Source organism: Mus caroli, chromosome 6 (assembly GCF_900094665.2).
Source record: "Mus caroli chromosome 6, CAROLI_EIJ_v1.1, whole genome shotgun sequence".
NCBI lineage: Eukaryota > Metazoa > Chordata > Mammalia > Rodentia > Muridae > Mus > Mus caroli.
In genome coordinates, this window is record NC_034575.1 from 86,726,111 (window position 1) to 86,743,015 (window position 16,905).

General features: G+C 51.1%; 1 protein-coding gene across 9 annotated transcripts in view; it reads right to left on the minus strand.

Annotated features, from left to right (window-relative positions):
* The window catches only part of Iqsec1 (IQ motif and Sec7 domain 1), a 151,018-nt gene that overhangs the window by 40,457 nt on the left and 93,656 nt on the right, over nt 1-16,905 (minus strand). Inside the window, exon 1 of one of the 9 annotated variants that reach the window (XM_021164329.2) lies at nt 15,917-16,273. The exons of 7 other annotated variants lie outside the window; for them this stretch is intronic. In XM_021164329.2, the coding sequence (XP_021019988.1) occupies nt 15,917-15,981 (65 nt within the window). In that variant the 5' untranslated portion in view covers nt 15,982-16,273. Of the gene's footprint in view, nt 1-15,916; nt 16,274-16,905 lie in introns of those variants that run through there. One more of the 9 variants, XM_029478929.1, reaches the window with a different exon arrangement.

A 16,905-nucleotide genomic window follows, 5' to 3' on the forward strand; every position in this document is an offset into this window, starting at 1 on the left:
AGTGCCAGAGAACAGAGAGGAGTGGCTGTTGCAAGAGGCTGTTGCTGGACATAGCAGTGTTGATACAGAGCCTGCACAGAGAGGGCTCCACTCATAAAAGAAACATACTTTTTAAAGGTTGGTTACTCTGACTTGAGGAGGGAGGGGCCCAGCTGCCCAAGACAGCCTCATAACTGGGACCTCAGAGGCCCTGCCTACAGGACAGAGAAAAGGTCTGAACGTCTGCACTAAAAGCTCCAGGGGACACGAGGGACTCAGACCAGATCCCAGGGGCCAACTAAATGCTACATCCTGGCTCTGGCTCTAGTTCTAGCTGTGTGTGAATCCGGGTGGGGGTAAAGGCCTTGGCCTTTTTGTCTTGGATGTCTCTAATTATGGCCTGTGAAGTCATGAATGACTTTTTTCTCAAGAAAATGTTAGTCAGAAGTCCCTCCAGGAAGCAGTGCTGGCACAGCAGAAGAAGGGACCTGCGTTTTACCACCAATGACCGTGGTGGTGGAAGCAAGCTAAGGTCTACACACCTAGGAATGTTCCAGATTTCACATGTAACTAAGCCCACTCTCCCATCCCACACAGCAAGACAAGAAAACCAAAATTCAGGCAGGCTGGCTTGAGCCCAGCACTGACCCACATTTACTTGGTATTTCTTTGTTGAGAGTGAGGATTCATACAGTCTTAACCTGAAATGAAACAGCACTTACTGGTCCTACCCATATCCATAACCCCCTCCCCACACACACTGCCATCACCTAGCGAGGACCCAAACAGTGCTATGGAAAGATTCAGTATAATGTTTGGGGAACAAGGAGGAGATATCTCCTGGGGAACCACCCTTTTCAGAACAGGCTGGGACTGGGCTAGAGGACCCATGCTATCTGGGAGACCCAGCTGTGGTTAAACACTCACATTTAAGCATCTTGAACCAGATTCTAGGCAGTCTGCACCTGTCAGAGCCAAAAAGCCTCCTGACATATGTGTGCCTCCTGTGGCTTCCCAAGGCAGGGTTTCTGATTTCCAAAATATAAGGATGGAGTAGGTCAGGCTGACCAGTCTTAAGCTTCTGTATGGCTCTTAGCTGCTTGGGTGGCAGCTTGAGGATCAACCTTGAGGTTGATCAAGGACAGGGGACAATTTTGGTCTCTTCCTGGAGTCCCATGTGCTCCAACAAAGCCTCAGATTGGTTAGGTGAGCTTGTTAACACAGACCAGGGCAGAGCCTGGGAAGGAAGTGAGAGGACTGTGTCCTCTAAGCATGGGTAGGGCTGGCACAGCTCTAGAGGGGAGGCTCTATCACCTTAGATCTCAGTGAGGCAGTCCTGGAGCCAAGGGGGCAGGGTCTATGTGACAAGTGGCAGGAGCAGAAGGGAGGCATCGATTTGGAGGGTTTGCTGGAGAGGGGTAGGCGCTCACAGGGTTGGAAACATTGATTAGCTTCCTGAGTGGCTCTGGTCCAGCCTACTCCCTGGGTAGGCCAGAGCCAGCTCAGGCTAACCACTGGGACACGCTGGCCCTCCATTCGGTGGCTCACAGAGGCTTCAGATGAGTCAGGACATTAGTCATGGCAGCCCTTAGTCCTTTCACAGGCTGATTTGGCCCCAGGAGCAGAGTGCAAAGGCACAAGGAATTGGGTAAGGAAAAAGAAAAAGGTGGGGGAAGCCATTTCTTGACAGGCCCTCTGCTCCGTTGGTAAATGGTTCCTGGACAGGACTATGCACTGCTGGTGATGGAGAAGTCTTAAAGACCAGAGAGAGTCCCTCCTAGAGAGGAAGGAGGGGTCCTCTAAGTCTGATCCAGAAGAGCTGGAATGAGTAGAGGGTGGAGGGCACAAAGGCAGGGTGTTGACACATCCAGGAGGATCGAGGCAAGAGACCAAACATCCAGAAAGTCTACAAGAGATTAGAGTATGAGCCCTGTGCTCAAAGTTCTAGATGCAGCCACGTCTGGAATGTAGGGGTTGTGGTGGTGGTAAGGGCTATTGGGAACACAGAATAAAATTAAAGACTTGAGGCCAAAGTCTTCATGGGGCACATGGGCCCTAACAAACATTCAACTAATCACCAGGGCTCCAGCTGCGTAACCAGGAGCATAGCTCTCAAATTGAAAGTTGATAACAAGCACTTCTAACAGTGCAGAAACTTCCCCAGCAGGGCTAGATGGAGGTGGAGTGGTGCATCAGGTAGCATCAGATTTCTGCTTTTATCCTGTTCCCAAGTTTGCACTAATGAGGACACAGAAGACCCAACAACCCAGCAAGGCAGCAAGGCAGGAAGGCAGGAGCCCTCAGAGGCAGGAGGTGGAGCTATATTCTACTCCTCCCACCTGCAGGAGGGCAGCTTATCCTCTTGGGCCATTCTCTTACACACATTTTCCCTTGCCCATCTGTTGGCACTCTTAAAGCAGAGCCAGTTCTGANCACTTGGCTGGNCTCCCTGNCACCAACCAGAGACACTGCCCTTTGGCCTTTTCACATAGCCTCTCCCGAAGGTCCTTCAGAGCCTCCTATTATCTGACCCCTTCCTATAACAGCAGTGATATAATCAAAGCATATCTGCAACCTCATGGCACCTCACCTCCCACCCAGGTCTGGGAAATCATGTCATCACTATGACCCAGAAGGCTCACAAGATCTAGTCATGCTTCTTGCCCCATCTCCCCAGGACCCAAAGGACCACCAAGCTCAGTTGAATCCCACTAAGTCCTGGCTATTCATCTACAATCCAGCTCCTACCCAGGAACCTTTTTATATACTCTGAATGGCAGCTGCTTGCCCTGGTAGGGTGAGGAGGAGAAATGGGGGTTGGAGGTATATGTGGGAGACTGTGGCTAAGAAAGAAAATGAAAGATTGGGTGGGAGTCTAGGTATCGGACATCTGGCAGGGCAGTGGTTCTGACATCGGCACAGGGGACAGAGGCAGGAACAGAGTGTTAGGAGGAGCTGCCAGAAGCATGGCTCTGAGCAGGGCTGGGCTCCCTTAGGTCTGTCAGCTGCCCACTTCTCCATACCACAACAATCCACAGCCTGAACCCTGCACTGGGCAGCTCAGGATCACTTTGGCCCANGCTTGTGATACAGAGTGGGGTCTAGGACTCATGGCTTCTGTGGTCAAAGGCATCCTGTGCACTTGGGAAACCTTGGGATTATTCTAACACAACCCAACCACCACCTTCATGAGGATGCTGGCCTATCTCCAGTTTCACAGCCTTACTGACTTGCTACTGGTCCCAGCTGGAGACAGATACACTGCAGCCCTGCNCCAGCCCACAGCCTGTGGCATTCTCTGACTGCTCACACCAGACTGCCAGAAGCCACCTTTATATATGTAGAAAAATATGGGTCTCCAAACAATGGGCTTTTCAGAGCAGTGGCTATTTTTAGAGCTCTGCTTACCGAACTAACACTCAGCATTTCCCCAACTTGTCAGCTGCTGCCCAGAGCCAGGCAGGCAGCAGGCGGCAGGAGGAGCAGAGGTCAGGATCTGGGGGCTTCTTGAGCCATTTGGGGGCCATTCTGGTGTGCAGACATAGATGTCAGTTTGGGGTTGCCCCAGACTAACAGGAGGCATGGCTAGCAGCCTGCCCATGTGCCCCACCCAGTTCAGCATGGAAACTGCCCTCCTGACAACTGTTCCTTTGTCCACTGTGTTCTGGGTTGGAGTTGTATATCCAGGATTGAATACTAGCTTTTTCTGAGCCTCAGTTTCCCTTCCTCATGTGGGGCAATGCTGTCCCTCTGTAACAATACAGAGGAGATGGTGAGAGTGTCTGGGAGCCCAGAGGGCAGGCTAAGCAGGAACTGTTTCCTCCGTGACCTGGGCAGCTGACCTCACTGTCTGTTCATCAGTCCATCACCACAGGGAAGGAAGAAAGGGCTCCGTGTCCCTTGACCCAGACCCCGCAGCTAGGCTCTCATAGTGTCCTGTCCTGTCAACAACATGTTCTAGAAGGCTGGTCATCCTTCCGGCCTCTGAGCCAGCCCTCCCTCCCACTGTAGACAGGAGTGGTGGGTACATGGGGTGGGACAGTGAGGCAGAGTGGACTGTCCCCTGGCTCTGATTGAGNGGCTTGCTCCCATAGAGCTCTGAGGATCAACCTGGGCTTTGAGCCAGTCCCAGACATTGAAACCATCTACAACCCCATCAAAAGGAACACAAGGGTCTGGCTATGCACAAACAGTCCCTAACCCAGGAAGAGGGAAGGCCTGGCACCCATGTGAACAATGCAGGTGTCTTGGGAGCCTAGCCATGAGCGCCCTATCAGCAGCACACAGGAGTGAGAAAAGTAACACCTACAGTTACCATGCTTGATNTCTCCCCAGGAGAGCATCATTAGAGGGCAGAGGTATCCATCTGCTCCCAAGACAACCCCAGTACCCAAATAGGGCTGGGCACAGCAGGTGAAATAGATAAATGATGCTGATAGTGAAGGACTTGAATAAGTGGGACCAGGTCTTTTGACCCAGAGTCCAGTGAACAGGCAGGGTCAAAGTCACACAGAGGTCAGAAAGGACAAGGATATGGTCTGGTGCTGTCTCCCTCCACCACCTACTGTCTCTCATGGGTGAGAGGCCTGTAAGAGGGAGGCTTGCAAGCCTATGTGTGGAAATGACATAGACTCCACATAGGCATAAACTCATCACATCATAGCATAGTTCCTGGGGCTCAACTCACCAGGTATGGAGGACAATGCAGAAGCACCCTTTGGGACACACTGGGATCAGCTTCAGNGCCACTTCTCACAAACCCAGGATGCCTCTAGAAGTTATGCCTTGGCAGGACACACAAAGGCAGTAGGAGCAGAGTTCCTGCCTGACACAGGCTGGCAACCCACACCCTCACTTGGGAAGAAAGCCAGCTGGCAAAGGGGACAGGAGGCTCTGGGGGTGGGNGTGGGGGGCAGAAGCAAACACCCTGCAATCAAGCCCAGCCAGACCTCAGTCTGGCAAGGTGTCATTCACACAGTCACCACTATCATTCTGCAGAACACCCCATCATGCCTGAGGATGCTGCCCCACATCCCAAGACAAGAGTTCCAAACAGGTCTAAACTCAGGAAAGCTTANATTAATGACCCACTGTGGGCAGCCTTTCCAGAGATTCTAGACCAAGGCAAGGATAAGGGTAATATCAATCCACCTGGCTAGAAGGCTGGGCAGTCCCTGCTCATAGGAAGGCTCTGAGAGCACAGGGCTCTTATTCCAGCACAGATTGGCAGTATGATGTGTGGTTCCCCACAATGTTTTGTCTTAAAAATTAGAATAAACTAGGCATGGTGCTACAATGCCTATCTCTCAGCACTTGGGAGTCTGAAGCAGAAGGACCACAAGTTCAAGGCCAGCCTCGGCAAAAACNGTGAGCTCTTGTCTCAAAACCAACCAACCAATCAACCAATGGGTGAACCAAATAAACAAAGGAAAACAAAGAGTAAGTTGGCACTACTTTAACATCCAGAGATTGGATACAACTCTGACTTCTGAGAGGGGACAACGGCTAAGAACCCAGCCACCTGGGCCTACAACCCAGGGGTGGAAACCACAGCAAGCTCTAGAGCGCTTATACTTAGACTCTGCCCCGTGCCCACCGATCTCATCACTTACACAGCCTTCAACTCCTCTCACACATGCCCTTCCTGTCTGTTGAGGAGATCTGTATATGGCTGAAATTCAAGGCCCACTCCTCGTTCCCAAGAAGCCTCATTTAGAAGGCAGAGTCACCAGGGAATGGCTCTACAGGAACAGTGGGGAGCTAAGGCCTTGNTCTCGGTGGGTTCTCATCAGACTCCACAAAGTCCACAGACTCATTATACTGACCACAGTCCACTCATAGTAGGTCATGAGAGCCACCATGCCTCTGTCAGGACAGAATGTAAGAAGTCACCAGATGGCAGTATTTACTTCAAACCATCAGGGTGTCTTGCCCTGCCCACTGAGAATGTCAGCCCTGGTTTAGGATGATATCTCATGGATCAAGAGGTACCCAGGGCTGAGCTGGTGAAGTGCTGCATGACCTGAGGCAAGTGACCACACCTCTCTGTGCTCACGTTGACTAGTGCCCCTAACTACTGGGATCATGCAGTCAAGCAAAGACAAGCCTTGCCAGCAATAGTTCACACACTGGGCTATCCAGCCCTATGCCACTGACTAGACAAGGGTTCAATCCTAGGGCTCTGTTCCACTTGTCCAGGAGAGAAAGGGGACACGACAAATGCTCCCATGCCGCCGCCCAGCTGCACCCTTGATGCCTCTGGAGCCAGACACATCTTGGAGAGCTGGGAAGGCTCTGTTCACTCCAAATCACTCCCTGCTGGGTCCAGGAGCAAAGTTCCCCATAGTTGCTTCTATGTTCTTATCTAGCTTTCCCCCTCTTCCTCTCTTCTTGCTTTCATGGACCACTCCCTGCAGTCCGCCCTCTGCCAACTTACCCCAGCTAGCAGGGCGGCTCTTGTTGGTTTTGAATGCACAAAGATGACCAGAAGCTTCCGACCCTGGGGCTTGCTCGGAAAGATTTTTCAGAATACACATACACACACAGAGCCAAAAAATCTTCCCGGCTGAGCCAAATTAAATACAGAGTCCTCTAGTTATTTCCATACGCGCAAAATGGACTTAAATAAAGCAGCTCTCTGTGGTAGGCTCCAGCAGACAGGGCCAGGCTGGGTCCAGGGACACCCCAGGAAGGCTGGGGGGAGGCACAGGCTGGGCAGGCAGCCCTGGGGAGTATGGGCTGTGCCAGGGAGAAAGAGGCCTGTGTGACAGGCAGCCTCTTAGCCTACCCTGCCGCCAGGGGTACACAAATAGATGGCAGAAGTGGGCAGAAAGCTCAGTAAACGACTCCTGCCCCACCTGACACATGGGCAGTCCACCATAGTTAGCTTAGAACTGACACACAGTGACCACCAGCACCTACAAGGAGGAGCACCTGGATACTGGAAATGGTAAACTTCTAAAAACATGTTGGTTGTCTTTCTTCCCATTTCGTGGAGGAAGAAACCATGACACAGAGAAGTAAAAACTTAACCAAGGCCACAGGCTTTGCAGAAGAAAGGGAGACTGTGTCAACTGGGATGTAGACCACCTCAGGATGAGGCTGCCTCTTGTTCCCTGCCTAAGTCACCTGAGTCCCTCTGGGGCCAGCCCACTACTGCATGCCACTCAGGGCAGAGCAGCCAGCAGAAACTTATACTGTATTTTCAGTCCCCTGAGATCCTCACGTGACTGCAAGTCCAGGACATCGCCCATGACTCTCCACATCACTGGTACACAAGGCCCTCTCCCAGTGACTGCATACTCTTCAGNCAGGGATTATGACCACAGACTGGGGTCTCTGTGGGCCTGTACTTCTCAGTCATAAAGTCGGAATGCCAGTCATGTGCAGTGGCACATGCCTTTAATTCCAGCACTTAGGAGGCAGAGGCAGGTGGACTGTACACACGGCGGTGACTGCAAGGCCGGCCTGTTCAACACAGTGAGCTCCAGGACAGCCAGAGCTATGCAATAAGACCCTATCTCCAAAACAAAACAAAACAAAACAACGTGGGAATGACCACACAGGGCTTAAAGATGACACACCCACAATCCTTAACTGGGGCCTGAAGGCCAGNAGGCGCTTCTAGGAGTCTTGTCCTTGCATCACACCCTGGCAATAGGTGAGAGGTGATGAACAGGCGGAGGGCCAAGGAGGGGGATCACCCTGTGGAAGCAGCAGCATCCACACCCAGGATGGAGGTGGAAGTCTGACCTAAGAATGCTCTCTGTACTGAGACAGAGACAGAGGCAATTTGGGTCTTTTCTAACCAAACTTGATTGAGTCCTGTCTCTTATGTGCCAAGAACTGCGGTAGGCATCAAGGTTAGTCATAAGACATTCATAATAATGACAACAACTAACATCTGCATACCTACTATGTGTCAGTCTCATTATTAGGGACCCATTACTATATCTTAGGCTCCAAACACAGCACTGAGAGCTAGCCAACTCCCAAAAGTGCAGGTCAAGGAANGTGTCAAGGGAGCCTTAGTGGGACAAACTCAGACAGTGAGGAGCAGTAAAGTTGGAAAAGGGACAGAAAAATTCTCCAGGGAGAAGTGTGGTGTTAGCTACTGAAGTTGGGCCTGGNATGAAGTGGAACAAGAAACTNTGGAGAAAGGAGAAAGGGGCTGAGCTAAGGACTCTGACACTGAATGGCAGCATGTCAAAGGAAACAGTGGGCTAAGCTAAAGAAAACAAGGGGAGAGAGGCAAAAGTCACAGCCTGACTCACAGCATGCTACACTCATCTGAGAACCAGAGTGAACAGATCTCATGGGAGAGGCCAAGAGCCCATTTCTATGGCTTCACTCTCAGAGGTCCTAAGGTGACAGAGAAACTAGTCTTATACACAACTGATGAGTGAGCTCCAGCACAGCCTCTTCCAAACATCAGGCATCCCAAATGGGTCAGGTATCAGTGTATCACTAACTGGGAGCCAGCCCAAGCCCAAAATTCTTAGAATAGCCAGCATAGCCAGGGGCTGTATAAAGCACCCACCCCAGGGACAGCATATCTCCAAGGCCAGGATAAGGGTGACCATGAGACAGGTCCCAGATTCAAAATCAGAGGGATTTGCTTGAAAATAGTAGATAGTAATAAAATGAGCTACTCATGGGATTCACTAATTCTCTACTTCTGTGGGCACTTGAAATTTTCTGTAATGGGCTTGGAGATATGGCTCAGCAGTTAATACTTGCTGTTCCTACAGAAGAAATGAGTTTGACTTCTAGCACCCACATTGAAACTTACAAAACCAGTTCTAAGAAAACCAATGCCCTTTTCTGGCCTCCTTGGGTACTTGATACGCATATACTGCATATANGTACATGCAGGCAAACACTTATATACACATAAAAATAAATCTTTTTTTAAAAGAAAAATTTCCTATAAAAAAAGCTAAGTTAAAGGATTTGCTATTTATATAAGGACTCTTGCCCTCTGGGTGCATTTTGCTTCAAAACAGAACTCAAAAGTACATATACTTAAGCCCTGACGGCACAGTAAGGCCCAGAGTGGCTCTCAGCAAGCCAGTGTGGCTACATAGCCTGCTTCCTTCAGCAAAGACCCATTCCCCATTCCCAATTCCACCAGGACTCACTCTTGGAGACCCACTGGGAAATTATACCATGACCCAGTGTGATGACTGGACTCAAGCATTTTAGCAGGAACCACAGAATGTATAGCTGGCACTGAACTCCCACTACCTGCCTGGACTGAGTCAGCCTTCCCTCTCGTTGTGGTGAGTAGAGTTGACCCTATTCCGTCTTGAAACCCATAGGACAATGTTGAGAAACAACAAACAACTTCTTGCAGCTGGCAAATGGGTCCAGAAAGGCAAGACCACTAGGTATCCAAAGCTCTTCCATCCTCTGCAGAGTGGCAGTGCACCCTAGCACCCATTCCATGGGGACACTCAGGAGTCCTGCACTGTCAGTGGGGGACTAGGTAAGTCCAGAAGGGTCCTGTAGGCTCTGGTCTCTCCATAGTTGCCACTTNTACCCTTCTGACCATCTTCACCCAGGGTTCTAAGCCTGCNTGTCATATCCTCATAGTGCCAGAGGTTCTCTCCNTCAACCAGAAACCCTTGCCTATANACAGCAAAACTCAGTTCTTCCATCCAGCCTCAGTTTCCTTGCCTGTAAATTAGAATGATGGCAGCAATTCCATAGTGTTCACGGGCAGTTCCTGTGTGTGTGTGTGTGTGTGTGTGTGTGTGTGTGTGTGTGTGATTCAAAGGCTCCGGAGTGCAGTTTCTGTTGTTCTTATTCTATTGCCTGGACACATCCTAGTCACAAGCCTGAGCTAACATCACACTCACTTAAAAGCAGTTGGGGTTTGCCTAAACTCAGTACCCTCTTCTTTCCTGTTGTCACAGACTGGGCACCTGTTGTGTGCGATACCCGTGTTGCCTCTGCCTGCACAGCCCCAGTGACAGATAAGGTGGCGGCGGCTCAGCACGGTGACCACTTGCCCCAGCAGCACATCTAAAACTGGGTAGATCTGGGACTCTGGCCAGGTTCCTCCAGCTCTTGTTGNCATCCCCTAGCTGCTGACATCACTTCCAATCTAGGGTGGTGATAGGGGTGGCTAAGGGAGACCCTCTCACATCTCCCCCTCTAGGATTTAGGGGTGGCTAAGGGAGTCCCTCTTTCATCTCCCCCTCTAGGATTGAAGCTAAGCCCTGAGCCCTGGTCCTCAAGTGCCAGAACAGACAGGACCAGAACCACCAGTGTGGCCCAAAGCTCCATCCAACACAGGTCACCCACTGAACCCAAGGCCCCAAAGCTCTATCTANTAAATCTGCCTCAGGGCTGGGAACTCTCCTCAAGGTATGCAGTGCTCAGTATCTCTGGCTTTCGGATTCTGCCTCATAGAGCATGCAGGCCATGCCTCCCTCTCCACCCTAGATGAATGGCAAGTCATCTTGCTGGGTACACCTTCCAATCCATAGGCAAGGCAATTCCTCTCATCTCTGTGTGCTTTTTAGCAGCTATTAACAGCACTACAAGCACAAGAGCCTGTGGACCATCATCACTTCCTTCTGGTCTGCCCTATTTTTGCTCAGCCCTGTCAAATGCACAACAGTTCTTGGCCCCCTCACTGCTATGTCTGCATCCCTCCCTCTTTTAAAACTAGTTTTCTCTGTGGCCAGGAAGTGAAATTAACCACTCCTGTCCAGCAAGACATTTTCCCTGAATAAGCAACACGGTCCTGTCCTAGTATTGGGGAGCCACACCAGCCTGGATATCAGTGCCACCACCTGTCAGCACTAGTTTCTGTGCACCTCTACACACTGGCATGTGAACTGGTGTCTTCTGTCCCCACAGCTACCTGCCATCGTCTACATTTTATAAATGGGGAAACTGAGGTACAAGATGTGATTAAGTCACAGAGACACCAGAGAGCAGAGTTGAGACTATAGGGCACAGGTGGGTGGTCTAGTAACATAACAAGTCTGCTCCCAACCAATAGGCTGAACATCCTCATCTACAGGTGACCACAAGGATCTTCACAGAAATGGAAACAGAAAGCCAAAGGGGGAAATCAACAGCCAGTGAGGGCTAGGCCTTTCTAGGTGGCCTCCTCTTGAGGGAGAGGTGGCCCTTCAAAGCCTATTAATAAACACACAAACAACAATAACAAAACCCATTAGAATAAATGACCATTATAATCACTGCCTAGTAAAGGCTTAGTGGGACCATGAGCTCTGGTCCACATGTTCTGCCTGCATCTGAGTGNTCACACCACCCAGCTTCCAGTCAAAAGAGAAACAGAAGTACCAGGTACTTCTTTTAAAGAGGGTCCCTGGGAGAATGGATTCAGGTTGCGGACAGAATCCAACCCAGCCTGGGCAGCAGGCAATTTGGGGAAACCCTTTCTGTTTGTGTGCACGAGAGGCTGCTCCCAGCTGGGGCCTCTTCCAAATATTCCAGTTTATTAACCATCCTCGTCCCCTCCCGGGGATTAAGTTCACCGCCCACAGCCCACAGCCATCTGTCCTTTCATGTCAGAAGCCACGGCTTTCCTCACCATGTGGAAGCCGGCATCAGTCCCTCNGTCAATCAGGANANTCAGCTTTTGTCCCTGGCACCCCCGACCATATATAGCTAGAGCTGGGGCTGCACACAAGATTAAAGTTTTGATTTTGTTTTTTAAAGAACAAAGTGCTACCCACATATCCCTGGTAGACTCCAGAGAAGTGATTCTTGTGGTCTNTGGGGAAAGAGACTCCAGGAGAACCCGGTACACTGTCACTGACCAGAGTACAGGCTGGGGCACTTGGGAAGATTTTGGAAATCTAGACACCAGGGGATACCAGATCTATTTACACTAGTGCCATTTTGCCAGACATGAGTTACCCCAGAGGAAATAGATTCTGGCTGTGGAGCACACAGGCCCTGAAGCCAGGCAGTCAGGGTGCAAATCCCAGCTCAGCCCTCCCTGGCTGGCGATTCTGTATGGCTTCCTCCTTATATCTGAAATAAGGGATAGAAGCCTGTACTCCTAATTGAAAATACCACACACACACACACACACACACACACACACACACACACACACCACCATCACCACCACTGCTGCTATGCACAGCTCTGTGGCTATTACTGGGCTGACCTTTGAACAGAAAGGAAAAGGAAATCCAGTGAGACTCCTGGCTTTGTCTGCAGAGGCTCATGAAAGCTCTACAGAGTGCCTTCAGTTCAAACTGAGCTATCACTGTGTGGAGAGACCTTGCACCAAGAGAATAAAATGTGAAGGAAGCCACTTCCATGATGANCAGAGAAGCTGTGGCCACGTTCAAATGGCACAAACTCTAAGCAAGTGGCCTCAGAGAGTGTTCCCATGCAGGGTCCCCAAACCAGCCTTCAACTTAGAAGACGAGAAGATGGTAGGGATCATTTTAATCCAGCAGTCTTGCTGTGTGGAAGGGAAAAGCTGGACAGTGACTGTCGCAACCACTCAGTGGGCTTCTGTGGGCAGAGCGGCTCACCCCACCCCACCCCCACTCACAGTTGTAGTCTCATTTCATGGGTGAGACAATCAAGGCTCAGAGAGGGGAAGCAACATACCCAATACTGCTCAACCAGAAGGGCTAAAGTGACATACTGAGTAACCATGGTTCCTCAGTTAATGTCATGGGAATGAAAGAACACAGACAGGCAAGCCTGTGGCTGAGTCCATCTTGGGTCAACCTCTTCCAGGTCGGGAGAGCATGCTATCCCTGTTCACACCAGTATTCCTGGATGCAGTGGTCAGTCTGATAACAGGGCCAGGTGCTGTGGATCACTCAATAAAGGTACCACTATCGAAGCCAGAGTTGGGACTGGCCCAGCTGGCACCATGCCATATTTTCCCCATAATTGCCATCAATTTTCTCTCTGCAGCAGCTCCTGCAGTGGATCAGCCAGATCCTCTAAGGCCACAGCAATTAATTCTTGAAGAGCCTTAATGGCCTTTAAAGTCATTAGGATCTGCTTTTGAGGACTCAGGGTAAATCTCACTCAACAGCCTTGAGCCTCCTTTCCCCAGACAAACACACCTCTCCCAGGCCTCCAGCCATGGCATAGTCCCAGCCCACTAGAGCTTGGTGGTTGCCTTGCCTCTGTGCTTACTGGGTGGATATTTCACACGTCATCATCATTCAAAGGAAATTTACAAAAGAGGAAGGAAGAAAACACAGCGGGTCACTGGCAGCTGGGAAGTGCACAGTGCTGACTTGGACAAACTGGACAGCAGAATGGAGGCTCCAGGGCTAGCCAGCCATGGAAGGCCACCCACACCCACAAAGCCCCTGCCAGGCACTACTGTCATGCCCTATCATTAAAGGGGAAACTGAGGCCCAGAGGGCTGCAGTAACTTGAATTAACTCAAAAGTGAGCTGTGATTTGAAAGAATTTGTCTCCTGGAGCCATCTTCCTGATTTTCTGAGCTGCTNTGAATTCCTAATACTCTAGCAATCCATGATTCCACATCTGCAGAATATAGCCAGGTAAATGTGGCTTTATACATGTGTATGTACACATACACACACACACACACACACACACACACACACACACACCCTGAGGGCCTGTCCAATCCCCTCCACAAACACCCATCTGCCCAGTCATCAAACTATTCAACCATGCAGCTGTCAGTCTTGTCTGTGTTTTAAGCCAAAGCTGTGTAAATATTAGCACAACTAGTTCATAGTCCGACTTCCTTGAACAAAAACCTGAAGTCCTGGCAGGGGCCTCCAGAGGCCTAGCCTCCATCCCAACATCTGGNCCTGAGCTTCTTAGGCTGCTGTGGTCCAGCTACNGCCACTGGGATCTGTTTTGGCTTGTGTTCTTTTAGAAAAGAAAAGGTAAACAATTCTGTGTTGGTTGTTGCTGTGATGTGGAAAAACACTGAAGCATCAGGTGGCCCATGCTATTCAAGGTGCCTTTGCAAGCAGAGTAGTGGCTCTGTGGTGACAGAGACTGGGTTAAGTCTCTGGAGCATGCTGGCTCCTATCTGAGTTTAGGGAGCAAGTGAAAGGACTTTAGGCAAGATGCAATAAAGTCCCAAAAAGGCTGTATTCAAAGGAGCACATAGCTCAGCCTCTGCAGCATCCTCTAGTCTCTCCAGCCCTTTTCAGGCTTCCTTAGAAACCACATTGTGTGTGTGTGTGTGGCTGGGAGGATGGGAGGGTGGGAGGGGTGATGGTGGTGGTGGTGCCCATTTGCTCTGTGGCTGATGGGCTGCACCTGAGTAGGGCTCCTTGGTCTCCAGGATACCTGGCAGCACTGTGGCTACAGAGCAGCTGTCAAGCGGCAACCCAGAGCCAGGGTCTAGGCAGGAATCCCTGCAGCTGGAAGAGGGACAGAAATACAATGGAGGCATCCATGAACATGTTAGCTAAAGTGGCAACACTTGGAAGTTCTAATGGAGAGAAAGAAAGAAAGAAAGAAAAAAAAAACCCTTGTCCCCTTCAGCTCCAGGGGAGAAGAGGTGTAGTCAGAAGCTGCTGACCCATTTCTCATGGTCATGCTGTGACCATGGTCACCCCTAGACTGCTGGCTGCATGGAAACTAAAAACACAGCTACGTTCACTGCTGGGCCCCTCCCTGGTCTCTAGGATTGAGACTAGTATACATACACCAGGCACTCAATAAACCTCAGAACCTTAGCACTAATGAGACTCTTTGCTCTCTTGCAATTTGAGGATGTTCGTACCACAGGACAGGAGCGCAAAACACTGGATGGGACAGCTGAGGAAGTGTGGAAGGTGTTGAGCACCCGTGGGATCTGATGGTGAACCCCAATTCCAAGCGAAGCCTGCAATTCAACACAGATGGTCCTGCAGCTGCATCTTGCCTGGCTTTGGCCTCACATGTTTGCAGTACTGGGTTTAGGAAATGGGCCCCCTCCTCACAGTCCACATAAGCTTCAGGCCCAGAACTCAAGCCGTGAGGTACTGCAAAATACACTCATGTTTCATTGCAACTGCTAGGCAGGCTTTGGGGAAACTTTTAAATAAAATCAAAAGGCTCTAGGTGGGCTTCCCCCAGAGAGGCCCAGTCTACTTGTCAACAAATCCTCTCAGCCTCACACCCCTGCTCAAGAAGGGGGCTGCAGACAGCTCAGGGGCAGCTGTGCTGCCGAGCAAGAGGAAATCAATATTCCTAGCACATACACACACAGTCTCCCTCTCACCATAAACCCAGGCCTAGGGTACTCAGACAGCCTTCCATAGGCCCCTAAAATCAAGACTGGCCGACTTCTCTGAGCCAGCAGACTCCTTCCTGGACAGGCACAAGCTTTATTCCAGCATGTAAACACCACCACNCTCCCAGCCAGCAGCCCATTCACATCTGTATTTGGTCAAAAACAGCAGCCACACAAACTCCAGGTACCCGAAACTCCTAGGTGGCCTTCCAGGTGTGTGGTATCTAATACACACACACACACACACACACCACACTCACCTAGAACACTTCTTGCTGGAGTCTCCCTGACAGAGTAGATATATAAACGCAGACAAGCCCAAGGTTTCCAACAAACAGACTTGTAGGAGAGGCCCCTAAGCAGTCTGTGCACCAAAATCAGACAGAAGACACAGGCAGAACTGGGTAGCCTCCCTGACACAGACTCCTGGCCATTTGCTGTCTTGCCCTTTACATATACACCGATTCTAGTTTCCCACTCATTCCACAGGACAGAACTCCTGTGCCTACAACCCACTTTTCTCCTTACACGTCCTCACTAACAGAGTCCCGCTTCTGGCAGGCAGGGTAGGCGCCCTGCCCCAACAGTTACACCCATCCCCGCAGCCCCCTTCTGGCACCCACTTGCAAGATCCCCACCGCTGGCAAGCCCACCGTGGCTGGGGCCCACCTCCTCCCGCTGGCCTCCGCCCTCGCCAGGCCTTACCCGCTGTCAAGCTCCAGCTCCAGCAAGGACTGGGTCCTCTCTGAGTTGCAGTGCAGGCACCACATGACGACCGCCACAGGAACGGCCCGGGCCGGCGCACGGGGACCCAGGCCGAGCCGCGCGCCCGCGACTCCCCCCGCGGCCGCCGGACCCTGGGGCCGATCCCGGAAAGCCCTTCCGCCCGCCACGCGCCTTCGCCGGTCCCTCCTGCCCTGCGCCTGCAGGTTCACTCAGTCCTAGGCCTGCGAGTCCAATCACCAGCACGGTGCGACCCTTCCGCCGCCGCCTGCCAGGCGTAGCTCAAGTCCGGCCTGAGGAATGTGGCCGGGAGGGGGCGGGGCCGCAGGGGCGGAGGTGGGGCTCTTGTGGAGGCGTGGCCAGAGCCGTGAGTTCCGGGAGAAGCGCAGATTCTGCTCTTGTTCCCATAACATCAGAATCCCAGAATCCCAGGCTTGCTGTATTGGTTGCTGTACTGGGTGTCTTCCCCACTTGTAAGCGCAACAGGTAGAATGCGCTGAAAACCTCAACGTGCGCCAATTCCGACTGGCTTCAGTGTACACAACTTTGCATCCCCAAATAGCGGAGCAACAAGTTCCAGGGCTCTGGCGCCCCTATCCCAAATCTGGAGGAAAAAGAGTTGGTTCTTTCGAAACATATTCACACACCCTTTATGGCCAGGGACGTGCTAGAAGTAATAATGATCAGCATCGTAGAGTACTTTACTGGTAATGGGGCCAGTGGGCAACACTATAAAGTTTTACTTCGGGCCTCATTCACTGATGAGGAGACTGAAGCTGAGGGCCCTTCTTTGCCTTCTCCTCNCCCTCTCCAAGCTCTCACAGCTTGCTGAACTCTTGTGTGTTTAACTTGCTTATAACACATAAGGCAGGCGATGTGCCCAGTGCCCACACTGGTGGAATGCACATATACAGAAGACATCCAGCCTGAACACCCCACCTGCAAGACCATTTCCTGAGGGAGCAGGGAAA